General features: G+C 45.0%; 9 protein-coding genes across 12 annotated transcripts; 5 read left to right on the top strand and 4 right to left on the bottom strand.

Annotated features, from left to right (window-relative positions):
• Positions 1 to 154: 154 nt before the first annotated feature.
• Positions 155 to 872, bottom strand: LOC116720082 (histone H2A-like). Its single transcript, XM_032563113.1, has one exon. The coding sequence runs from the start codon at positions 706 to 708 to the stop codon at positions 322 to 324; it is 387 nt and encodes a 128-aa protein (XP_032419004.1). The 5' UTR covers positions 709 to 872; the 3' UTR covers positions 155 to 321.
• A 103-nt stretch (positions 873 to 975) lies between these two features.
• LOC116720079 (histone H3) lies at positions 976 to 1523 on the top strand. The gene has a single exon (XM_032563111.1). It carries the CDS (start codon positions 1080 to 1082, stop codon positions 1488 to 1490), a length of 411 nt encoding a protein of 136 aa, XP_032419002.1. The 5' UTR covers positions 976 to 1079; the 3' UTR covers positions 1491 to 1523.
• A 470-nt stretch (positions 1524 to 1993) lies between these two features.
• On the top strand, positions 1994 to 3485 carry LOC116720085 (histone H4). Its single transcript, XM_032563117.1, has one exon. The coding sequence runs from the start codon at positions 2711 to 2713 to the stop codon at positions 3020 to 3022; it is 312 nt and encodes a 103-aa protein (XP_032419008.1). The 5' UTR covers positions 1994 to 2710; the 3' UTR covers positions 3023 to 3485.
• A 286-nt stretch (positions 3486 to 3771) lies between these two features.
• LOC116720083 (histone H2B 1/2-like) lies at positions 3772 to 4783 on the top strand. Its single transcript, XM_032563114.1, has one exon. The coding sequence runs from the start codon at positions 3876 to 3878 to the stop codon at positions 4248 to 4250; it is 375 nt and encodes a 124-aa protein (XP_032419005.1). The 5' UTR covers positions 3772 to 3875; the 3' UTR covers positions 4251 to 4783.
• Positions 4784 to 5207: 424 nt separating this feature from the next.
• On the bottom strand, positions 5208 to 10771 carry LOC116720076 (B-cell receptor CD22-like). Of its 3 annotated transcripts, none has more exons than XM_032563105.1 (10): positions 9628 to 10766; positions 9403 to 9486; positions 8872 to 9231; positions 8563 to 8772; positions 7500 to 7760; positions 7083 to 7343; positions 6334 to 6421; positions 6166 to 6229; positions 5587 to 5771; positions 5210 to 5493 (listed from the first exon to the last, which is right to left on the bottom strand). In XM_032563105.1, exons 2-10 carry the CDS (start codon positions 9458 to 9460, stop codon positions 5391 to 5393), a joined length of 1590 nt encoding a protein of 529 aa, XP_032418996.1. In that variant the 5' UTR covers positions 9461 to 9486; positions 9628 to 10766; the 3' UTR covers positions 5210 to 5390. The 3 variants fall into 3 exon arrangements, with proteins under 3 accessions (XP_032418998.1, XP_032418996.1, XP_032418997.1); XM_032563106.1 differs by having other exon boundaries at positions 6166 to 6226; XM_032563107.1 differs by lacking the exon at positions 7500 to 7760 and having other exon boundaries at positions 5208 to 5493; positions 9628 to 10771.
• A 4354-nt stretch (positions 10772 to 15125) lies between these two features.
• On the top strand, positions 15126 to 21197 carry LOC116720077 (membrane-spanning 4-domains subfamily A member 4A-like). 2 transcript variants are annotated; one of them, XM_032563109.1, is made up of 7 exons: positions 15126 to 15242; positions 17538 to 17775; positions 17868 to 17969; positions 18769 to 18825; positions 18934 to 19143; positions 19305 to 19430; positions 20623 to 21197. In XM_032563109.1, the coding sequence occupies exons 2-7, from the start codon at positions 17572 to 17574 to the stop codon at positions 20662 to 20664; spliced, it is 741 nt and encodes a 246-aa protein (XP_032419000.1). In that variant the 5' UTR covers positions 15126 to 15242; positions 17538 to 17571; the 3' UTR covers positions 20665 to 21197. The 2 variants fall into 2 exon arrangements, with proteins under 2 accessions (XP_032419000.1, XP_032418999.1); XM_032563108.1 differs by having other exon boundaries at positions 20620 to 21197.
• A 112-nt stretch (positions 21198 to 21309) lies between these two features.
• On the bottom strand, positions 21310 to 22455 carry LOC116720081 (histone H2A). The gene has a single exon (XM_032563112.1). The coding sequence runs from the start codon at positions 22358 to 22360 to the stop codon at positions 21974 to 21976; it is 387 nt and encodes a 128-aa protein (XP_032419003.1). The 5' UTR covers positions 22361 to 22455; the 3' UTR covers positions 21310 to 21973.
• Positions 22456 to 22627: 172 nt separating this feature from the next.
• Positions 22628 to 23248, top strand: LOC116720078 (histone H3). The gene has a single exon (XM_032563110.1). It carries the CDS (start codon positions 22732 to 22734, stop codon positions 23140 to 23142), a length of 411 nt encoding a protein of 136 aa, XP_032419001.1. The 5' UTR covers positions 22628 to 22731; the 3' UTR covers positions 23143 to 23248.
• A 74-nt stretch (positions 23249 to 23322) lies between these two features.
• LOC116720084 (histone H2B 1/2-like) lies at positions 23323 to 24196 on the bottom strand. The gene has a single exon (XM_032563116.1). It carries the CDS (start codon positions 24093 to 24095, stop codon positions 23721 to 23723), a length of 375 nt encoding a protein of 124 aa, XP_032419007.1. The 5' UTR covers positions 24096 to 24196; the 3' UTR covers positions 23323 to 23720.
• Between the last annotated feature and the right edge of the window lie 393 nt (positions 24197 to 24589).

The following is a 24589-nucleotide window of genomic DNA, read 5'->3' as shown; positions in this document are numbered from 1 at the left end:
TTCAATTATCTAGTGACTCAATTGGCAACATGAAGGAAAACATAAACATAAACATGTCTAAAGGAGGAAAGTTTCCCAGCTGAAAAGAAATTTAGAGGTTATGAATCTTCCAGAGGAAAAAACACACCGAGTGTTGTGATTTAGAATACATGTATATTTCTGAAATGATTTAATAGTTGAATGTAGATTATGGGCCAACATGATCCATAAACGAAGTAAGAAAAACCTCATAGGAGTGAATCACTCTGAAGGTTAGAGGTGAGTGGCTCTTAAAAGAGCCTTTGTGGGTCTGAGGTCCAGCAGTGTTGACGGCCAGCAGCTCTACTTGGTCTTGGCGGCCTTCTCGGTCTTCTTGGGCAGCAGCACCGCCTGGATGTTGGGCAGCACTCCACCCTGAGCGATGGTGACTCCACCCAGCAGCTTGTTGAGCTCCTCGTCGTTGCGGACGGCCAGCTGCAGGTGACGGGGGATGATGCGGGTCTTCTTGTTGTCGCGGGCGGCGTTTCCAGCCAGCTCCAGGATCTCAGCGGTCAGATACTCCAGGACGGCCGCCAGGTACACGGGGGCTCCGGCACCAACACGCTCCGCGTAGTTGCCTTTGCGCAGCAGCCTGTGGACACGGCCCACGGGGAACTGCAGTCCTGCGCGGGAGGAGCGAGTCTTGGCCTTGGCTCTGGCCTTTCCTCCGGTCTTGCCTCTTCCGCTCATTCTGAAGTTTCTTCTTTCTGGAGATGAAACTGGAGGAAAATGTCAAGCAGCGGCTGAAACCTTGTCTTATATGAGTGCAGAGAGAGCGGGAGTCTCTGAAACAACCAACCAGAAAAGCTTCCAGCAGAGCGGGACACTCGTGACTTTGATCGGACTTTTTCAAGCGAGTTTCCTCCAATGAGCAGCGAGGACTGAGCCGGGGGTCGGAGCTCTCCAGGCGGAGCTGAGCTCCAGGAGGAGCCGCTCACCAATCAGGAGCCCAACATGTCCAGCAGCGTCACCTCCTCCCAGCTGCTCCCACACTTTACCAGCAGCGGCTCTCCGCTCCCTCTGACATATTTCTCCGTGTTTCGGTAGAGAAAGCAGCAGACATGGCGAGAACCAAGCAGACCGCCCGTAAATCTACCGGAGGCAAAGCTCCCAGGAAGCAGCTGGCCACCAAGGCGGCCCGGAAGAGCGCCCCGGCTACCGGCGGCGTCAAGAAGCCTCACCGCTACAGGCCCGGTACCGTGGCTCTGCGGGAGATCCGTCGCTACCAGAAGTCCACGGAGCTGCTGATCCGCAAGCTGCCCTTCCAGCGCCTGGTCCGAGAGATCGCTCAGGACTTCAAGACCGACCTGCGCTTCCAGAGCTCCGCCGTCATGGCTCTGCAGGAGGCCAGCGAGGCCTACCTGGTGGGTCTGTTCGAGGACACCAACCTGTGCGCCATCCACGCCAAGAGGGTCACCATCATGCCCAAAGACATCCAGCTGGCCCGCCGCATCCGTGGAGAGAGAGCTTAAGCTGCTGACCACCCCCCCCCCCCCCCCCCCCCCCCCCCCACACACACACACACACCCCACACACACCCCCACACCCCCACAGCAGGCCTCAAGCCACAAAGGCTCTTTTCAGAGCCACACACACATTTTCTCTAAAGAGCTTTTTTTCTTTCATGGTTTCAGACCAAAAATGTTTGGAAACACGATGAATGAAACTAGTAAATAAAAATCTAAAAACATTTTTTAAAAAGTTTTTTTTTTAACAGGAGATATTTGTGTCTTGCAATAAATTACAACCTGGCCAATGTTTTCAAAAGAGGAGTGTTTATAGAAAAACTCTTTCATAACATCAAACAGTACAAATTAAATTTTATGTTGATTAGATCACAAAGACTAAATTTCCATTTAAACACAGAGGTGATATTCATGAGATTCTTCATGAACATTTTGATTAAAAATAAATTATTGGCACCGTCCAAAATGACATTATTTCATCCTCAGTTCTATAGATACTGAGGTATCTATAGAACATGTTTGATTATTGATTATGATTTTTCCCCCAGTTATAAAAAATATTGGCTTAATCTAAACCTTCATCTTGTATGTTGGATCTGATCTCAGTCATTTAAAGAAACGTTGCCTTTGATTCCTGTTTCCATTGTAGACAAAAAATCTAAAGCTTTTATAGTAGCTGTAATTAAACCTATATTTAGAAATATTCCCTCAATCAAGAGGATTTAATAAATTATCTAATCTCCATTTATTATCTAGAATCCTTGAGAAAATACTTGTCTTGTTAGATCTCAGAGCTTCTTTGAACAGTTGATCACAATAATCTTAGAAATGTCTAAACATGCTGCAGGGATCAAGGGAAAAAGCCCTGAGCAAGTTTAAATCTTATTCATTCAGAATCGTGTTTTACATTTATTATATATCTAATATTCTATCAGACATTAAAGCATCTTAATTTATAATATTTCTAACGGCCTCTATCCACATGATGTTATATAATCCAACAGTCCTTATTTAACTTGATCATATTTCAATGAACGTTTCAGAGCCTCAAATTCAGAGGCATTATTTTCCCTCCTGATGTTGGTCGGTAGGTGGCGCCAAAGGGAAGGTCCAGACCGAGTAGGCCAAGGTAAACCCCCTGTCTTCTAACACGTCCGGAGGACTGCTACAAACCCTGCAGAACCCGCTGTGGACTCATTACTCCAGAGAACCACCGCAGTGTCACAATGAGCGGACGAGGCAAAGGAGGGAAAGGTTTGGGCAAAGGAGGCGCCAAGCGCCACCGTAAAGTCCTCCGCGATAACATCCAGGGAATCACCAAGCCGGCCATCCGCCGTCTGGCTCGCCGCGGGGGAGTCAAGCGAATCTCCGGCCTCATCTACGAGGAGACCCGCGGGGTGCTGAAGGTGTTCCTGGAGAACGTGATCCGTGACGCCGTTACGTACACCGAGCACGCAAAGAGGAAGACCGTCACCGCCATGGATGTGGTGTACGCTCTGAAGAGGCAGGGCCGCACTCTGTACGGCTTCGGAGGTTAAACTCAGCCCGGTGATTACAGCGAACCAAAGGCCCTTTTCAGGGCCGAACCACCACTGCTGCTTCTGGGGCAAAGATGCTTGATTCAGTCACCAAAGTCTTGAGCTTTTTCAGTTAAATAAATTGAAATTAATCTAAACGTGTTGACTGAAAACCCTAAGAGTTTGATTTAGATACATGACGTCATGTATGAAAGTTAATGTATATATTTATAAATAGTAGTTAGAATCTGGAAAATCACCTGGTGTGTGGAGACCAGTTCAAGTAGCTGAACATTCATGTTAAAAGGACTTTATACTTTTTTGCAGTTACTCTAAACCCTGTCATGTTTCAGATTTTTAGACCTAAAGACACTAAAGTTTTCATATTAAACATGGAAGTTTGTTTCATTAACTCGCTTGTACAGCAGTTGGTTGGTTTCAATTAAAATTACTGGTTAAGAATAAAGAAATCCTGATAAATGTATGTAAAGGTGTAGTTAATACTCGGCTCTTCTGCAGCGTTCTAGTTCTGCTCCGTTTTATTTATATCTATAAACCCTCATACATTATAGAAGCTCTGAACGTGAAAACGTTCAGTTTCCTCTACCGCCGTGTTTGTTTTTTTTTTTGTTCAGTTAAATTTGGCGCAACATTTGAAACGAATCATCTTCCTGTTGAACTCAGCTCCTCCCTGCTTGCTGGCTCAGCCAATCACAGTCAGGAGGCGGGGCTCAGCCAATCACAGTCAGGAGACGGGGCTGGGGCTCAGCCAATCACAGTCAGTGGGCGGGGCTGGAGGATTTCCTGTCACTCTATATAAGAGCAGGTTCCCTCCGCTGCTGCTCACTCTGTGCTGTAAACTCAGAGAGAAAAAATGCCCGAACCCGCCAAGTCTGCGCCCAAGAAGGGCTCCAAGAAAGCGGTCACCAAAACCGCCGGCAAAGGAGGCAAGAAGAAGAGAAGGACCAGGAAGGAGAGCTACGCCATCTACGTGTACAAGGTGCTGAAGCAGGTCCATCCCGACACCGGCATCTCCTCCAAGGCCATGAGCATCATGAACTCCTTCGTCAACGACATCTTTGAGCGCATCGCCTCCGAGGCTTCCCGTCTGGCTCACTACAACAAGCGCTCCACCATCAGCTCCAGGGAGATCCAGACCGCCGTGCGCCTCCTGCTGCCCGGTGAGCTGGCCAAGCACGCCGTGTCTGAGGGAACCAAGGCGGTCACCAAGTACACCAGCTCCAAGTAAACCAGCTGCTGCTGCTGCTGCTGCTGCTCGGTCACAACAACACAAAGGCTCTTTTAAGAGCCACAAACACACTGAAGAGCAACGATCCTCTGCTGAATGTGTCCAGTTTTCAATACTGAACTGATTTTAGTTTTAGGTTATAAAGTAACAAGCTAACTTATTCTAATGTGGGAAAGTTAAAATGAGCTTCATTTGGATATATTTTAGAAATATGACCTTAGTGACCCAATCATGTGCCACTAATGTTGTATGATTTATTATTTTTTTTAAATCTTTGTGTCAATATTGTATAAAAATGCCTTAAGGCTCAATGCATGCTGATCAGTTTGCTCCACTTCTACTTTTTATTTTCATTATTCCATCCAAAAATTGACTAATTTGTCTTTTAAACAATTTCTGGATTTAAATAAATCTTAATATCTCAACATTTAAAACAGTCTGATTGACCCTGTAGTTGTAATTTTTGTCAATTCCAAACAGAAATTGAACTGTAGTTTCTGTACATTAATATAAATTCCTGAGTATTTGCTGAATCATGTCTTCAATATGAAACTCAAAATTAGGTTGTAGAAATATTTGCAGCAAAGGAAATGACTCTGTTGAAACTTCCTTTCTGGATCAGGTCTGTTCTGGCTTTTATTTTGGCGATCGTGATGATCTGTGTGTATAAAGTTGTGTATCTATTAGTTACCAACCTGCAACACACACATCATCTGAAAGCTGAATTAAGGTTGAATTTTATTCAAATAAAATTTGTTTTAGCTGCACATTATGACCAAACAGTTTATTTATTAAATTAAATTATTTATGCTGGAATAAACTGGAGTATAATAATAATAATAATAATAATAATAATAATACAAATGAAATAAAAACTTTGTTGCCTTTGTGTATTTTTTTAAGTACCAACATCTAGAATGAAGATGATTTCTCATTGCTTCTGATTTGTATTTTCACAAAACGTCATTTTATTGATATAGAACATTTTCATCAACAAGTCAATTCAAAGGTCTTTACATGAATTAGAGGAAATGCAAACAAATAAAAGAAAAGCAAGAGAGAAACAAAAAGTGCTTTATAATTTCTGCACCAGCAGGAGTTTCTCTGGATAAACTGATGGAGAATCAAAGTAAAAGTCATTTAGAAACCAGCAGGAGTTTCTCTGCTGTTCTTTCCTGGTTTGTTGACTTTGCTGTACAAGGCAGCTGGATCCTCCACACTGTCCTGCTTTTCAGACTCGGTTCTGCAGGAATTGTTTTCATGTTGATAGAGATTTTACACAGAATAAGAAAATATCAGGTCAGATTTTATGTTTTTTATATATAGAGCGTCTCACCTTGCATCAGTCCTGGTTCTGCCACAGTTAACAGAGGCATACTCCACCGTCTCTTCTTCCTTCCTCTTCTTGTGTCTCTTGGGCCGAGTTGGACCAAGTTGGACCGTGTTGCAGTAAAGAGGCTCTTCCTGTTTCGTTGCTAAGTGGACAACAGAGTAGACAACACTTTCCTCTGCTGGGTTCACCTGTGGACACCAGTCACATTAACCAGTAGGGGGCGCTCTGAGAGCTTTAGGGTAATATTACTCACAAAGACACCAAATACAGCAGAACCCAATCAGGAACTAAAAGGAAAAGAAATCATTTTGGTTGAACTTTATGAAAGGAAAAGAGTGACTGAAGATTTACTTGATTTTATCCTAAAGCAGAAACCAACCAACTGTCTCTTGAAGATCCAAAGGTTTTTAAACAGCAGCTTGAGAAAAAAGTCGTGCAAATGCAGAAAGACTCCAGGACATCAGATCAGGGTTCAATAACCTTAATAATAATAATAATTCACCCGAGTTTTTAAAGAATGAAGAATCCAGTTAATTAAGAAAAACGTTGAAATAGCAGAAATAAGTCATTTTCTCCTCTAACCTGTTCACTGGGAACTGGTCCTGCTCCAGGTCTGGACTGCTGCTTCCACACTTTGGGTTTTCTGCTGGAAAGAAATTATTTCACAAGGTGATGATGAGGAGCTAAACAAAATCAAGACTTTGTTAAAAAATAAATAAAATAAATCTTCAAAGTAACAGAACTGCTCACATGAGCCACACAAGGAGGCAGATGAGGATGAGAATCAGGAGAACAGCAGAAACTGCAGCAGCAGCAGCAGCGACTCGGTTCCTTGGTGCTAAACAGATCAATGACAGTTAATGTACAACATGCAGCAATTATTCCTATTAATTACTATTATTACAGGCAGTTTCTCCTCAACACTGAGCCGCTATAAAGAATGATTTCTCTTCAGAAAAACACTCAGTCATCAGGATCTCCAGCTTCTGAACATGAGATTCATCTTCCATGGTTTCACGTCTCCAGTCTGTTCTGCTGATTATCAACCTGTTTTCTCCTCCCTGCCTGTTTCTCTGCTGCTTTTTTCTCGTGGCTCCAGCCGGTTCTGTTTCCAGAGATTATTCTGATTCCAGTGGATCCAGTGGATCTGGACCGGTTCTGGCTCTTTGACTCTTCTTAGATTGATTTGGAAATGTGGGATCTCTTTCAACAAGATTATATTGATGTGAATGATGTTGTGCTATTGAGGCACAATAAAGTGAATTAACTTGAAGTTTCTGCACTCTGGAAACAGGCGGAGCTGCAAAAATGGGCCAATCGCAGCCAAGAGGCAGCTGTGCTACTGATCTGCTAAGACCTTTAGCGGTTTGGCTTCTCCTGAGGTTTCTCATAAGAATGAAAAATTATTTTTTCAAAAGTTCAGCTGAGCTTTTCAGTCTTACTGAGTGGAAACTGAAGCCCCCAGTATCTAGTTGTAACTGTGGCTCGGTTTGATTTACCTGCCACAACGTTCACGGTCACAGTGGAGTTACAGCGCCCTCTGCTGTTCTGAGCTTCACAGTAATAGTTTCCTCTCTGCTTGAACAAAATGTTAGTGATGGTGAAGTTTTGTCCTGAAGCTTTTGGCGCCTCCTCTCCCTCCTTGTACCAGCTATAGTTAGCTGCTGGGTTAGCATCACTGCTGCAGCTCAGAGTCACCAGGCTGCCCTCCATGATTTCACCAGAGGGAGTCACTGACACAGAGGGAGGCCTGGGAGCATCTGGAGGAGAGGCCAGAAAGGTCAAAGGTAAACTGAGAGGAAGATGGGAATATATTAATCTTTTAAAGGGGAAGAAAATTAAATCTATCAGGGCTTATTTCCTGGCGTCTCAGTAAAACACCAGAACATGTTTGTAGTTAAACCAGATTGACTCACATGTGACCTGGACAGAGACGAGTCCAGATGTTTTCTCTCCCAGCTGGTTCTGAGCTGTGCAGTAATACTGTCCAGAGTCTGAGGACAGGATGGAGCTGAGGACAAACTGTTGGTCTGTACTGACAACTGATTGGTTGTTCTTCTTCCTCCAGGTGTATTTAGCTGCTGGGTTAGCATCACTGCTGCAGCTCAGAGTCACTGAACGTCCCTCAGTTATCTGACCAGAGGACATCAGTTTAGCAGAGAGAAACTCTGGAGCATCTGGAGGGAAAAATACAAAACTCAGTATAATTATCATCTGGATATTTTACTGATTGCCAGAGGAGAGAAGGCAAGAATATAAGAGTTTCTGTCACAGCCTTCTAGGTTCCAACACCAAAGATTTCCAACAAAGGCTGTGGGCGACAACAGGTGGTTTGGTTCTTGAACGCACTTCCAACTTGTTTGAAAAAATGTATATGTTTTATTTCTTGAAAAAATATAGATACAACAATTACTAAACAAATATCTTACAACTTAAATGAAAACAAAAATTAACTGAATCTGACGTTTAAAGTTCAAAAAGTGGCCAAAATAATAATTTTATAAAAGCCTCCAGTCGTCACAGAGGAAATTAGCCAAACAATTGACCTTAATTACTTAAATTAATAGGAGGGTCTGCAGGTTAACAAAGTAATCTAAACAATTGCAAAGATAAAAAACTAATTATAAATTTGTTTTCTAGGCAAAGTTAAACATGTTCTAACTTCCCAAAGAAGAAAACTAGATTGATAGAAATTACAATGTACAAAATATCAACATAAATGGCCACAAAAGCAGCATTACTTTTTAATATTTTGAATCAAAAAGAAGCCGTTAAAAACAATTACTCAGTAAAATGGCTGCTCAAAAACATAGTGAATGTTTAATAATCAGACAAAACAAAATGTATGCAAAGGTGAAAATTCTGTATTTTATAAATAAATGTGTGTAAATTGATTTGTGAAGGATTAAGAGTTTATTCTAGGGTTCATGTAGAAATATTGGTAGAATAAAATGTTAATATGATGAGGAGTGAACTTACACACAGAGGGAGAGCGGAGATCGTCGTGTCCTTTAACAGAACAGGAATATCTGCCTCCATCTCTGACTGAGACGACTATAGAAGAAGTCTGTTGCTTCATTTTCTCCTCTTTGTTGAACCAAACATATGAAGGAGGTTTGATTTGATCACAGCTGCTTTCACACTTCAGCTCCGTCTGCGTCTCTGATCTTCTGACCTGAACTCTGAGGTCTGGATGGTAGAAGGAACAAGAACATCTGATTTTAAAATGAATCTGGAAAGATGCAAACAGACACACAAAGATTCACAACAAATACACAGATCTGTTACCTAGAACAGTCAAGGTGACTCCAGGTGAACCAGTCAATTCTCCACCTGGTTGGTTTGTTATGAACCTGAACTTGTACTCGGCTGAGTCTCTTTGTTTCAGATCTTTGATTGTCAGAAAGCTGCTGCTGCTTTCTGTAAAGTTATAAGTTATTCGATCTTTATAGTCAGAGTCCTTCTTCAGATCCACAGGGACTCGATTATTTACTTTAGTGAACCAGAACCTTGTTTTAACTTCTGTTTTTATTCCTTGTATTCTAGATGGATATTTATAGGAGCATTTTATCGTCACTGTTGATCCTCTAAAGGCACAGATCTGAGATGGATCACATTTAACTGACCAGGCAGGTTCATCTTGTCCCACTGCAACACAGAAAACATCAAAAATATTGATCTCATTCACAATAATATACAACTACACCTCCCACAATGCCTCAGTGGGACATTTTAAATGATTATTACTTCCGTTAATTTGATTCATCTCAAATATTCTAGATTCTCTGTCAACTCAAGTTGATCAGCGTGTTTCAGTACCTGTCACAGAGAGGAACAGGACAACAAACCCAGTTGCTGCTGCTGCAGAAAAACTCATCGCTGCTTCTCTCTTTAACTGTTTGGCTTCAGCAAAACGAAAATCAAACAGAAGGTTTTATGTTTTCAGATTTTGCTATAATTGTTAATCATGAAAGTCTTTCAACATTAAAAGTCTCTCATTAGCTGTAATTTGTTATAAAACAAATAAATGTTCAGGCTGCTCACCTCAGGAGAAGCTGCTGTGTTGCAATGAAACGCTGCAGAGAATCGACTCTGAGGGTGGAACTCACACACAGCAGTTTGTTAGTTTTTGTTCCTATTTTTAGCAACCCGGAAAATTTGCTAACTCATTTTGATCTCTGCTTAATTTCCAGTGCTGTGTTTTTATCATCATCATTATTATTTTGATATGCAATTTTTTGTCACAAATTATGCAAATGTTGGTCAGAAACGGTGCTTCAGTCATTTGAGTTATTATCATAAAAGTCTTCTCTGTGTTGTCTGTGTTACAGTAACATTTGGTACTTTTAAAGTTTTTAAATCCACTCAAATCCTTTTTGTTTACTGCTGTGGACTGAAACTAATGGGGTAAAAAAAAACAACCTGAATTTCCTGCTTTGCATGTGGTTGTTAGAAGCTTCTCATGTTCTTGTAAACGAATTTCTGGTATTTCAAGCAGTATGTAGAGAAATGAAAAGAAGAACAAGCAGTCAACAGGAAATCCCACCTTAAAGGACTGGTCTCTTGCGGCCAACTTGTGGTTGTTAGTTTGAAGGTTTTTGCAACACTGCAACACTTCCAACAATCTTCAATTCCAGCAACACCAACAAAACCATCCATTTTAATCAGTGTTCTAAGCTTTTATACCAGGAAATAAACAATAAACAATGCGATAAGCTTAAAGTACTAACAAAAATACTATCAGATTCCGTAATACACTCATTAAGATATCAAGAATAACTAATTAGAAAGACTTATTGGTCTAATATTGAAAGTTGCCTCTCTTTTTTAAAATTAACCTGCAAAAACATGTAAACTATGCAGAACTTGTCCTGACTTATGTGTTGCTTCAGAGGTTGAAACTCCTCAAAAGGAAGATCGACATAGTTCTCGAGGTTCTGTAAACAGTTCTCAAAGCAAAGAACGATTCCCGAAAGCCGACATAAACGTTGAAGAGCCATGGTATTAAAAACAAAATGTTTGAAAAGATCGACTGGCTATGTTGTTTTTCACATCTCCCTCATATTGCATAATATTTCAATTAGATATCCACAGAAACAATAGCGATTTTTTTTAAAAAACTGTTTTTGTAACATGTTGTAAGGCAAAGGAGGCGCCGAGCGCCACCGTAAAGTCCTCCGTGATAAGATCCAGGGAACCACCAAGCCGCCGTCTGGTGATTGGCCGGCTTGGTGGTTCCCTGGATGTAGATGATCAGTTTTCTAGGTGGCGCTCAAGAGTTAAACCACATCTGTTCTTATCAAACAACTTTTCAATGTGATCGAAATATTCACATGATCCACAAAAAGAGGCAAATGAGTACGAGAACCGGAGTTGTGGAAAAATTGAATTACCAAGCACTGTTAGATGAACTCCTCCTTGGGCTGCCACCTTATCGTGGTGGAGGGGTTTGAGTGTCCCAATAATCCTAGGAGCTATGCTGTCTGGGGCTTCATGCCCCTGGTAGGGTCACCCAAGGCAGATTGGTCCTAGGTGAGGGACCAGACAAAGCGCAGCCCGAAGACCCCAATGATGCAGGAAAACCTTGGACTTGGTGTTCCCTCGCCCGGACGCGGGTCACCGGGGCCCCACTCTGGAGCCAGACCTGGAGGAAGGGCACGATGGCGAGTGCCTGGTGGCCGGGCTTTTACCCATGGAGCCTGGCCGGGCTCAGCCCGAAGAGGAAACATGGGCCCCCCCTCCCATGGGCCCACCACCCGTGGGAGGGGCCAAAGGGGTCGGGTGCACTGTGTGATGGGTGGCGGCAGAGGGAGGGGACCCTGGCGGTCCGATCCTCGGTTGCAGAAATTGGCTCTTGGGACGTGGAATGTCACCTCTCTGGTGGGGAAGGAGCCGGAGCTAGTGCGTGAGGTCGAGAGGTTCCGGCTAGAAATAGTCGGTCTCACCTCGACGCACGGCTCTGGTTCTGGAACCAGTCTCCTTGAGAGGGGCTGGACATACTTCCACTCTGGAGTTGCCCAAGGTGAGAGACGTTGGGCAGGAGTGGGCATACTTGTTGCTCCCCATCTCGGCGCCTGTACGTTGGGGTTTACTCCGGTGAACGAGAGGGTAGCCTCCCTCCGCCTACGGGTGGGGGGACGGGTTCTGACTGTCGTTTGTGCTTACGGGCCGAACGACAGTTCAGATTACCCACTCTTTTTGGAGTCCTTAGAGGGGGTACTGGAGAGTGCTCCTCCTGGGGACTCCCTTGTTCTGCTGGGGGACTTCAACGCTCACGTGGGCAATGACAGTGAGACCTGGAGGGGCGTGGTTGGGAGGAACGGCCCGCCCGACCTGAACTCGAGCGGTGTTCTGTTGCTGGACTTCTGTGCTCGTCATGGATTGTCCATAACGAACACCATGTTCAAGCATAAGGGTGTCCATATGTGCACTTGGCACCAGGACACCCTAGGCAGCAGTTCGATGATCGACTTTGTCATCGTTTCATCGGATCTGCGGCCGTATGTCTTGGACACTCGGGTGAAGAGAGGTGCGGAGCTGTCCACTGACCACTACCTGGTGGTGAGTTGGCTCCGGTGGTGGGGGAGGAAGCCGGTCAGGCCTGGCAGGCCCAAACGTGTTGTGAGGGTCTGCTGGGAACGTCTGGCGGAATCCCCTGTGAGACGGAGCTTTAACTCCCATCTCCGGCAAAACTTCGAACACGTCCCGGGGGAGGTGGGGGACATGGAGTCTGAGTGGACCATGTTCCGTGCCTCCATTGTCGAGGCGGCTGATCGGAGCTGTGGCCGCAAGGTTGTCGGTGCCTGTCGCGGCGGCAACCCTCGAACCCGTTGGTGGACACCTTCGGTGAGGGATGCCGTCAGGCTGAAGAAGGAGTCCTATCGGGCCTTTTTGGCCTGTGGGACTCCGGAAGGAGCTGATGGGTACCGGCGGACGAAGCGGCATGCGGCTCGGGTGGTTGCTGAGGCAAAAACTCGGGCGTGGGAGGAGTTTGGAGAGGCCATGGAGAAAGACTTCCGTACGGCTTCGAGGCGATTCTGATCCACCATCCGGCGTCTCGGGGGGGAGCGGTGCAGCACCAACACTGTTTATAGTGGGGATGGTGTGCTGCTGACCTCTACTCAGGATGTTGTGGGCCGGTGGGCAGAGTACTTCGAAGACCTCCTCAATCCCACCAACATGCCTTCCATTGAGGAAGCGGAGCCTGGGGACTCTGGGTTGGGCTCTCCAATCTCTGGGGACGAGGTCGCCGAGGTGGTTAAAAAGCTCCTCGGTGGCAAGGCTCCGGGGGTGGATGAGATCCGCCTGGAGTTCCTTAAGGCTCTGGATGTTGTAGGGTTGTGTTGGTTGACGCGACTCTGCAATATCGCATGGACATCGGGGGCAGTTCCCCTGGATTGGCAGACTGGGGTGGTGGTCCCCTTGTTCAAAAAGGGGGACCGGAGGGTGTGCTCCAATTATAGAGGGGTCACACTCTTAAGCCTCCCTGGCAAGGTCTATTCGGGGGTCCTGGAGAGGAGGGTGCGTCGGATAGTCGAACCTTGGATTCAGGAAGAGCAGTGTGGTTTTCGTCCTGGTCGTGGAACACTGGACCAGCTCTACACCCTCGGCAGGGTCCTGGAGGGTGCATGGGAGTTCGCCCAACCAGTCTACATGTGTTTTGTGGACTTGGAGAAGGCGTTCGACCGTGTCCCTCGGGGAGCCCTGTGGGGGGTTCTCCGGGAGTATGGGGTACCGGGCCCTTTGATACGGGCTGTCAGGTCCCTGTATGACCGGTGTCAGAGTCTGGTCCGCATTGCCGGCAGTAAGTCGGGCTCGTTTCCGGTGAGAGTTGGACTCCGCCAGGGCTGCCCTTTGTCACCGATTCTGTTCATTACTTTCATGGACAGAATTTCTAGGCGCAGTCAAGGTGTTGAGGGGATCCGATTTGGTGGCCTTAGGATCTCATCTCTGCTTTTTGCAGACGATGTGGTCCTACTGGCCTCATCAGGTCATGATCTGCAGCTCTCGTTGGAGCGGTTCGCAGCCGAGTGTGAAGCGGCCGGGATGGGGATCAGTGCCTCCAAATCCGAGGCCATGGTCTTGAGCCGGAAAAGGGTAGAGTGCCTTCTCCGGGTCAAGGGGGATGTCCTGCCCCAAGTGGAGGAGTTCAAGTATCTCAGGATCTTGTTCACGAATGAGGGAAGAAGGGAGCGGGAGATCGACAGGCGGATTGGTGCAGCGTCTGCCGTCAAGCGGGCGCTGTACCGGTCCGTCGTGGTGAAGAGAGAGCTGAGCCATAAAGCGAAGCTCTCGATTTACCGGTCGATCTAAGTTCCCACCCTCATCTATGGTCATGAGCTTTGGGTCATGACCGAAAGAACGGGATCGCGGATACAAGCGGCCGAAATGGGTTTTCTCCGTAGGGTGGCTGGGTTCTCCCTTAGAGATAGGGTGAGAAGCTCAGTCATCCGGGAGGGACTCAGAGTAGAGCTGCTGCTCCTTCACATCGAGAGGAGCCAGTTGAGGTGGCTCGGGCATCTGGTCAGGATGCCTCCTGGACGCATCCCTGGTGAGGTGTTCCGGGCACGTCCCACCGGGAGGAGGCCCCGGGGAAGACCCAGGACACGCTGGAGGGACTATGTCGGGGGAAAACCTCCGGTGTTATTTTTGCGAGTTAACGGAGAACCTGTGGCGCTTTGCACCCATTTCCTGATGACTTTACCTCCAGCACAATAATGTCACAAAGAGTAAACCATTAAAACCTGGTTTATTAAACATGACAATAAACTCAGTGTAAGTCCACATATCGCAAAAACAACAGAGCAGTATTAGGACGCCTCTAGAGGTTAATCCTGTATGTGCAGCCAATAAATCTGGCATTAAATCTTAAAACAAGACAGACACTAATAAAGTGGCCGGTGCCGGTCAGACTCGCTCTACATTTTTTATTTATTCTTAATTCACATCTTTTTTCTATTTACACACCAATTTCAGCTTCGTGTTCGGCGTTTTATGTAATTTATGCTGTTTGACTTTTTGTCAATAAACATCCATATTCCCAGCAGTGACGCTCCGGAGTTTCTTCGTGCTGCCTTCACGGACGGTGGGGATTATGAATTTCTCCTGAAACACTCCGCTCCAAAGTAAATCAGCAGAATAAAGCTGCATATGAGGTGGAAAATAAATGCTGACCATCTTGATTATCATTTATAGCAATAATAAAAAATAATCGGAATTTACGCAGATATTTTGTAAAATCTCTAGAAGTAAAGAGATTTACTTCTAGAGAAGTAAATCTCTAGAAGTAAATCTAGAGATTTACTTCTAGAGATTACTTCAACTCAACGTTGAGTTGCCTATTACGTTGAGTTGTAATAGGCAACTCAACGTTGCCTATTACAACGTTGAGTTGTAATAGGCAACTCAACGTTTTATCTCCATTGTATTCAGCTGCTTTGAAAAATGTCTTTACTGACATCTTAATGCATACATTTGTTTTCTCTGCTCCGTGTTCATCTTGTTCTTACCGCAGACTCAGTTGTACAGTGCAGGAAGTGAAGTGCGAGATTTCCGTTTTCCAAAGGACACCTGAAGGCACTCCGACCTCGATTAGGAAAGTTCACATCCTAACAGCTGCACGCTGAGAGTCTGGGTGAAAAGCGACCGATTTAAAACAGGTAAACAGCTTTATTCTTCTCGGGTATATTATTGCGTTATGAGGTTATATCAGGCTTTGTTTTGTTTCTTTTATTGCGCTAATAAAGCTGTTTGCTTTATTTTAATAAAGTTAACAGCGTCGCATATTTCCCTTTTTACAATTTAGTCAAGTCAGGTTTATCCTAATGGGCACATTTCAGGAACAAAGCAGCTCAAAGCGCTTTATGTCGTAAAAACACAATGCAGTCACCAGTTGTGAAGCAGGCGACAAACATATGTTGTTACATTTACTTTAGTAGACCCCCTGGGATGTTATATATTGTTTATCATTGAGTTTTGAAATCTTAAAACGCAAGAATGAGAGACACGTCGTTGTAGTTCAGACAAAATGTCTTTTTTTTTTTTCTGTATGTTCTGAACCAAACCCAAACCCAGACTCTGGGTTTAATTCAGACCTGCAGCTGTTTCTGTGTGGAGTTTTTATATGTCTCTCTGTGTTTCCCTGCTGTACTTCCTGGTTGCTTAATGTCCCGGAGTTCACTAAAACTTTTCTACCTGTTTATCAAGGGTTGGGCTTCCTGCCGGTGTTATAGATTAACTGGTGGCAGCTGGAATCTGTTTCTGTGCTCCACGCGCACGGAAACGTGTTTTAATTGGGATTTTGACCCATTTACTGAAATATAACCTAAGCCCATATTAACGCAACTATTAAGGTCTTAAGTATAACTGACTAGAAATTCATTTTATTGCTGTAATATTGCATAATAAGTCCAAAAAAAAAATATTGCCGGTATGAAAATTAAAATAAAATCTACACACAGGTTGTCTAACAAAACAAATACATTTAGTGGTGGTTTATTTTTCTCCCCTCTCTCGGAATAATAAAGAAATAATTAAAGCATCTTAAATACGGAGAGAATAAATTTGGTCATTCTTTGTAGAAGAGCGAAATGCCGAAGCTGCCGTTTCCAAACGTCTTAAACGCGTCGGGATTATGGGTCGGTGCCGCTTTTTAAAGTAGCACAATGAACAATTAAAAGCAATAGTTTGGTTGAGTTCACTCGTCATCTGGTTACACCTAGACTCTTCAAACCTGGACGAGATGATTCTCAACTGAAGCAGAATATTTAAAAACCGCTGTTTGGATTTGTGCAACATTGATCTGATTTGTGAAACTTCAATAAAGGGCGATTTCAGCACTTTTTTTTTGTTTTGCATGTGGATCACATGAGCACTGACTTCCTCTTCCTCTGAAATTTGGCTTATTTTGCTGTTTTCCACATTAACTCTCCGTTTTCCCTCATTTTGTTTTTTTATCTTCACGGGAGCCAGATTTGGCCTGGTGCTGTTTTTATTTCCAGTTAACATCAAACGTCTCATCATTTCAGTTTAACCTTCCGGCTGGTCCTACTTATCAAACAGCACCGTGAGCTCAGTTCAATGTTTAAAGTAGTTTCTTTTTAAGGAACTTCAGCAGATTTACTTGACTTGCAGCGTTCGCTCCTCCTGGACCAGCAGGTAGTCGCGGCACAAAATGGCATTTATTTATGAACAACAAAACAGAGTAAAGTCAGAAAAAATCTGCAGGAAGGTGGAACAAACTGAGCAAAATGGAGGAGAGGTAAGAGAATTAAAACGACTGAAGCAGTGAGAGCATCCAAGCATAATGATGTATAAAAGCAGAAAAATAATTCAAGTGAGTTAAAACTGAATCTCTCTTTTTTTTTTTTTGCAGTGCCAGAGAAGAGTTTTTCACACGAGTATGAGCAGAAATAGAGAGATGTTCAAATCAAAGAACAGCAGTGAAATAAAAATGTTTACAAGTTTGAAGCTTGCGTGGTTTTAACTAGGACTTGTCTTACTAACGCACGTTAGCTTATTCTGACTTTTCTTTTTCACTCCTCTAAAATTGCTGAGCCGGTTCGATAGAATAATCTTGTTCGCCTTCACAGAGTCGAGGTGTCGCAGCTGGAGAAGCTGTAGTGGGATCCAGAACGGCTGAAACTGCCTTCATTTGATTTGATCATGAAGTTGGCTGAAATGTTCTGCTAGTAGAGCAGAATAATCCAGTCCAGGTGTGAAGAGTTTCGGTGTTGTAGGATTTTAACTGGAGTAGATGAAAGATGCTGAAGGTGGAGTCATTTTAACACCTGCTGAGGCCAGATATTTATTTTAATCAACTCTTCCTAAATAATCCCATTGAATGTTCATTTTCTCTCTTGGATTCTTGCAGCTCACTAACTCTTTGTTTCGGTTTAGAACATTTTAATCCTGTTTATGTTCTTATGTTTCATTTGCGGCGGTATATTTCCCAGAATTCCCTCTGAGCTCCGTTGAACCCCCCCCATCATGGCGTCCACGTCCGTTACCACTGTGGGCGGAGTCGTGATCGTAACACAGGTCATCCCCAAAGACGACCTCTCCATTCCTCTCAACACTCCTGCCAGCCCAAAGGTCCAGGCCCCGCGGCCCGTCGTAAAGACCCCGCCGGGCCCCTCCAAGGAGGACGCCAAGGAGAGCGTCTTCCTGCGGGGGGAACCGCTGGGCCTCGGGGTGAGAGTCTGACGCTGCAGGGACGCCCAGTGACGAATGAACTCCAAAGACAACGACTGATCCCCTTGTGTTTTGTCAAATTTCTTCTCCAGGTGGTTCAGATCTTCATCGGCACGCTGTGTGCTCTCGTCAGTCTGTTGGTTTTATTCTACGGGGCTCTGGTGATCTTCGCTCCGTTTGCCCTCTGCGTTTTGGTACGTAAACGCAAAACTGAGGATAGATCGAGGTCAGATCCAAATAGCCATCAACGTTCCCGTTCTATACTCCCGAACCAGATCTCGTCTCTTCTGGTTTTCCTACCACTTATCCCAAAGTTTCCTGTAATCCTCTAAAATGCTCCAATTCTAAATTTTATTTCCTAAAAGGCCTTCCTGGGATTTTTTCGTGAATCACGCTGACCTCCTTCCTTTCTTTCCTTCACAATTTGCTGCCTCCTGCTGGTCAGGATTCAGTACAGCCTGCTCTTATAGTTTGATAAATACCTTCTCGTAATTATCTGAATCTATGTTGAATATTACGGCAGATGATGCCTTGCTAAACTGCAGAGGGAGTTTGTTTGTGGTCTTTTCCAAAGGGAAATCCGATAACCTATTAAAATCTGCAGCCCCTCCATTTTTGCTTACATTTTGAGAAGGAAGACTTCTTCAGAGGTTTTGTGTTTGTTTCATTCAGTGGTTCTTGTTGCAGCGCCACCACAGGCGAAGGGAGGAATAGTTGTTTTTGTTTTTTTCAAAGGGTTTAGTTTGTTTGACACACTGGTAAAGCAAACCGTCTGAAAATATAACAGCTGTTACAATTTTTGTCCCCAACCAGAGTCCATACCAAACTATCAGGTGTGAAAGCAGCTTAAGTCACTTTTGTCTCCAGTGCATCTAATTTCTTTTAATATTTCACAAAATATGAAAACATAACAAAATGTATCTTTTGGTGAATAACAATGCAATAATGAATAAAAGTTTAATGATCCAGTTTGTAAATCCCGGTGTTTCTCAGTTCGTGCTGTCCGGCTCTCTGGCTCTGGCGGCAGGAAGACGCACTTCAGTCGCACTGGTGAGGTTTTGCCTTTTTAAAACGTTGCAGTTTTTGTGTTCAGATGAAGTTGCAGCAGTCGGCGTGTCCGGATCAGTCTGTGTCTTAAGTCGTCGCCCGTCTCTTCAGGTCTGGGCGTCTCTGGTGTCCAACGGGTTCAGCGTCCTGCTCGGCCTGGCCGGGGCGAGCTACACCTGCTTCCTGCTGGCCACCGGGCCCCCCTCACGGGTCATCTGTGACTTCCAGAGCTCCAACGTCGACTTTCAAACCCGGAACATCACCAGCAGAACGGTGGACAAGTGGGATCAGAGATGCTTGGGCGAACTGTGGCGACTGGACGTAAGTCTGAGATGAACGGACGAGCCGAGCGTGTCGAGCCGGTCGCTCTGACCCGGCGTTGTCCGAACCGTCAGATTCAGCCTGCTGAAGCCTGTGAGGATCAGCGTCCAGCGTTTCTTATTCCTCTCCTGTCTTGATGGTTTTGTCGTTGCGTCTTTTAGGAGCTTCTTTACGGACTCCAGGGCGTCATCCTGGTCCTGCTCGTCCTGCAGGTTTGCGTCTCCGTCGCCGTGTGTGTTCTCTCTGGAAAAGTCATCCGAAGCGCCAGGCGTTACTCCCCTGTGGTGGTAAGAGAGCGTCATTCCAAACATGCCACTCCAAACAAGATATATACTGTATGTGTATGAAAAATATTCATCCTCTTGATGGTTTCACCCTCTTATAAACAATTATTTATTTGTTTAAACACACAAATAAATAATTGTGTGTTTAAAAAAAAACACAATGAACAAAATTTGGCTTCTTTTAACCAAAAGTGTGACAGAAAATGTTAATGAAATGATAAATACAAATATTTAACCCCTTCAAATCAGTATTCAGGAAAAAAAACTTTTGACCGCAATCACAGCGTTTTATTGGGATTCAGTTTTTTAGGCATTTTTCATTTATTATTTTATTTTTAAAAAGCACACTAAAAACTGTGGTGCGCATTTGTATCCGGCACCCGAAGTGAAAACATCGTAGAACCGCATTTGGATGCAATTAGAGCTGGTATGTCTCTTAACTCCTTTGCTGATCTCAACCTGCTTTCCTTTTGCAAAATATCTCAAGCTCTGTCTGTCGTACTGAGCTGCAGGAATCCTGTGTAATCCTGCAGTCACACAGGTTTGTGTAACTGCAGATGTTCCTGCCCCTGATTCCCGGTTGAATTTGGTTCTGGACGTTGATTGGAGCATTGTGACAACATGAACATGCTTTGATATAAATCAGTCTGTCGCAGCTCTGGCCGTGTTGCAGGCGCCAGGCGGAGAATCCTCTTGCCAAATGTTTTGAGAGCAGAGGTAACTTAAAGAGAAAATGAGAAGTGGAAGAAGAAGAAGAAATGGGAGAACTGATGAGAAGGAGACAGAGAGAGGAACGGATCACAGCCGAACTTTCAGAAACCTTTTCTTCTGTTTTGTTCTTTGGACTGTTTGGACTTAGGCTCAGTTGAGACGTGCAGGAGACGTTCATCAACTCTGTGACATTTTAGACACTGACAGGCCAGGCTACTCCAGCCCACTGACCTCTGAATTACCCGCCTGCTTCATCCAGACGTTTCCACCCGTCTCTGTATTTGCTACGTTTTTGACCCAATATGTTTCTTCATCCTTGATTTTCACCAAATCTTTTACTGATCAGAACTATTAGACTTTTTCATGTCACGTCTGTATGCTAATAGTTAATCCCTCATAGCTAAAACAAGTAATAAATACAGAAACTTAAATGCTCTCCACGGGATTTAGATCGTATTTTAACGTGTTGGATTTTGTCCAGCAGGACGACAGCGATAACGGCAGCGAGACCAACCTGCGAACATAAACCGCCGGAGGAGGAAACTGTCTACGTCGTTTCAGATAATGGCATCAAACTGAAGCGGATCCACTCTAACATTACCTGCCTTCATCTTTTGTAATTTCTTTCTTTTTTCTTTTTTTTGTACGTTCACTGTTTTGCTAGCTCAGTTTTACACCAGAAACATGATCCATTCTCTTTGAGTTGGGAAGTAAAGCCGTTTTGGCTCTGATTTAAGGATTTGTTCTAATAAAACATCCAGGTAAGTTAATTTTGAGCCGTCTCCATCCTGTCCTGCCATAAAACAAATAAACGAATGGTTCCAGGAACTCTAGCGCTCCAACCCACGTCAGGAATTGTCCCACATGTTCTGTTGAGTCGAGGAAAAGTGAATGCTATAAAAACCACGTCTTCAAATCTCCCCACTTATACATTTCCAGTGTCATGAACAAAAATGTGATTTTAAATCAGATTAGCTTGAATGTTAGATATGCAACATGTAAGATCATTTTCTTTCAATTATCGTTTCTGAATAAATGAATAAAGGTGTTGAAAAATCACATCGGCTCACTTTGCTTCAACAAACTAGTGGTTTGGCAAATTAAGTTGAGTTTGACTGGAATAAATAAATGATTGATGCTTAATAAGGAGGTATGCATTATGCTATTTTTGAATACAAACTTATTTTTTAAAGAATTACACATCTAACTTGTATTTCTATGTGTTCCTGCTTGTTGCATTTGAATTTTCATGTTGCATGTTTTACCTGCGTCTTTGTGAGCTTTTACAAAGTTTCCTGAAATGGAAAATTAATATGCATTAAAGAGTTAAATTTGAGAAGTATGAGCTTAAATTGTCCAGTCAAAAAATAAAACTACAACATTTTCAACATTGTGCTTTTTAAGGTTTATTAAAGTTTGTTTTATGATATAGGTGGGCACATCGATCAGAGATGATCTGCAACAATTTGATATGTTGAATATTTTAATTTCCTCTCAAATGATAAATTATTGCAACTTAAGATAAATTTGGTTGACTCCTATAAATTTTGTTGAAATTCCATCTTAAGTTTGAATAGATTAATCCGAAGGATAAAGAAAAACCTAGAGGTCGGAGGTTTGATGCTACAAAGTTAAAAGTATCGCTGTCCATACCGGAGAGAGGGGGCGATCTTTTTTAACACCATTAGATCGATACCATAATATGCAGTATCTTATCACAAACCTTAAAATTAAATTAAAATCATAGGAGTGTATCACTCTGAAGGTTAGAGGTGAGTGGCTCTTAAAAGAGCCTTTGTGGGTCTGAGGTCCAGCAGTGTTGACGGCCAGCAGCTCTACTTGGCCTTGGCGGCCTTCTCGGTCTTCTTGGGCAGCAGCACCGCCTGGATGTTGGGCAGAACTCCACCCTGAGCGATGGTGACTCCACCCAGCAGCTTGTTGAGCTCCTCGTCGTTGCGGACGGCCAGCTGCAGGTGACGGGGGATGATGCGGGTCTTCTTGTTGTCGCGGGCAGCGTTTCCAGCCAGCTCCAGGATCTCAGCGGTCAGATACTCCAGGACGGCCGCCAGGTACACGGGGGCTCCGGCACCAACACGCTCCGCGTAGTTGCCTTTGCGCAGCAGCCTGTGGACACGGCCCACGGGGAACTGCAGTCCTGCGCGGGAGGAGCGAGTCTTGGCCTTGGCTCTGGCCTTTCCTCCGGTCTTGCCTCTTCCGCTCATTCTGAAGTTTCTTCTTTCTGGAGATGAAACTGGAGGAAAATGTCAAGCAGCAGCTGAAACCTTGTCTTATATGAGTGCAGAGAGAGCGGGAGTCTCTGAAACAACCAACCAGAAAAGCTTCCAGCAGAGCGGGACACTCGTGACTTTGATCGGACTTTTTCAAGCGAGTTTCCTCCAATGAGCAGCGAGGACTGAGCCGGGGGTCGGAGCTCTCCAGGCGGAGCTGAGCTCCAGGAGGAGCCGCTCACCAATCAGGAGCCCAACATGTCCAGCAGCGTCACCTCCTCCCAGCTGCTCCCACACTTTACCAGCAGCGGCTCTCCGCTCCCTCTGACATATTTCTCCGTGTTTCGGTAGAGAAAGCAGCAGACATGGCGAGAACCAAGCAGACCGCCCGTAAATCTACCGGAGGCAAAGCTCCCAGGAAGCAGCTGGCCACCAAGGCGGCCCGGAAGAGCGCCCCGGCTACCGGCGGCGTCAAGAAGCCTCACCGCTACAGGCCCGGTACCGTGGCTCTGCGGGAGATCCGTCGCTACCAGAAGTCCACGGAGCTGCTGATCCGCAAGCTGCCCTTCCAGCGCCTGGTCCGAGAGATCGCTCAGGACTTCAAGACCGACCTGCGCTTCCAGAGCTCCGCCGTCATGGCTCTGCAGGAGGCCAGCGAGGCCTACCTGGTGGGTCTGTTCGAGGACACCAACCTGTGCGCCATCCACGCCAAGAGGGTCACCATCATGCCCAAAGACATCCAGCTGGCCCGCCGCATCCGTGGAGAGAGAGCTTAAGCTGCTGACCACACACACACACACACACCCACACACACACACACACACACACACACACACACACAGCAGGCTTCAAGCCAAAGGCTCTTTTCAGAGCCACACACATTTAATCAAGAGCTTGTTCCTATCATTGTTCTCCGATAAAGAACAAACACACAAGTCGTTCAAAAGGACACCAAGTATTAACGAAGCTTTATTTCCAATAGAATGTTTGCCAAATAGCACAAAACGCAGGTCATCAGATGTCCAATTAAAAATTAGCAAAGCATCTTCATCAAAAGAGTCATCACGTTGATGCCATTTGTTATTGTAGGTTATTTCAACACAATTTGCTACAACTAGACAGTATGGCTGGAATGTGATCTATATTCATGTCACTTAATGTTTTATTAAGCTTGTTTATATTAAAAACTGGACAATTTTAGGGCCACTGTTGAAAACTGGAGATAGTTTAGACAGTTATTTCTCAGCCATACGAGACAAAAGTCAAGGATTGTTGCTCTTCAGTGTGTTTGTGGCTCTTAAAAGAGCCTTTGTGTTGTTGTGACCGAGCAGCAGCAGCAGCAGCAGCAGCTGGTTTACTTGGAGCTGGTGTACTTGGTGACCGCCTTGGTTCCCTCAGACACGGCGTGCTTGGCCAGCTCACCGGGCAGCAGGAGGCGCACGGCGGTCTGGATCTCCCTGGAGCTGATGGTGGAGCGCTTGTTGTAGTGAGCCAGACGGGAAGCCTCGGAGGCGATGCGCTCAAAGATGTCGTTGACGAAGGAGTTCATGATGCTCATGGCCTTGGAGGAGATGCCGGTGTCGGGATGGACCTGCTTCAGCACCTTGTACACGTAGATGGCGTAGCTCTCCTTCCTGGTCCTTCTCTTCTTCTTGCCTCCTTTGCCGGCGGTTTTGGTGACCGCTTTCTTGGAGCCCTTCTTGGGCGCAGACTTGGCGGGTTCGGGCATTTTTTCTCTCTGAGTTTACAGCACAGAGTGAGCAGCAGCGGAGGGAACCTGCTCTTATATAGAGTGACAGGAAATCCTCCAGCCCCGCCCACTGACTGTGATTGGCTGAGCCCCAGCCCCGTCTCCTGACTGTGATTGGCTGAGCCCCAGCCCCGTCTCCTGACTGTGATTGGCTGAGCCCCAGCCCCGCGCCTGACTGTGATTGGCTGAGCCCCAGCCCCGCCTCCTGACTGTGATTGGCTGAGCCAGCAAGCAGGGAGGAGCTGAGTTCAACAGGAAGATGATTCGTTTCAAATGTTGCGCCAAATTTAACTGAACAAAAAAACAAACAAACACGGCGGTAGAGGAAACTGAACGTTTTCACGTTCAGAGCTTCTATAATGTATGAGGGTTTATAGATATAAATAAAACGGAGCAGAACTAGAACGCTGCAGAAGAGCCGAGTATTAACTACACCTTTACATACATTTATCAGGATTTCTTTATTCTTAACC

This window comes from Xiphophorus hellerii, chromosome 5 (assembly GCF_003331165.1).
Source record: "Xiphophorus hellerii strain 12219 chromosome 5, Xiphophorus_hellerii-4.1, whole genome shotgun sequence".
Classification (NCBI taxonomy): Eukaryota; Metazoa; Chordata; class Actinopteri; order Cyprinodontiformes; family Poeciliidae; genus Xiphophorus; species Xiphophorus hellerii.
This window is presented reverse-complemented; position numbering and strand designations above follow the sequence as displayed.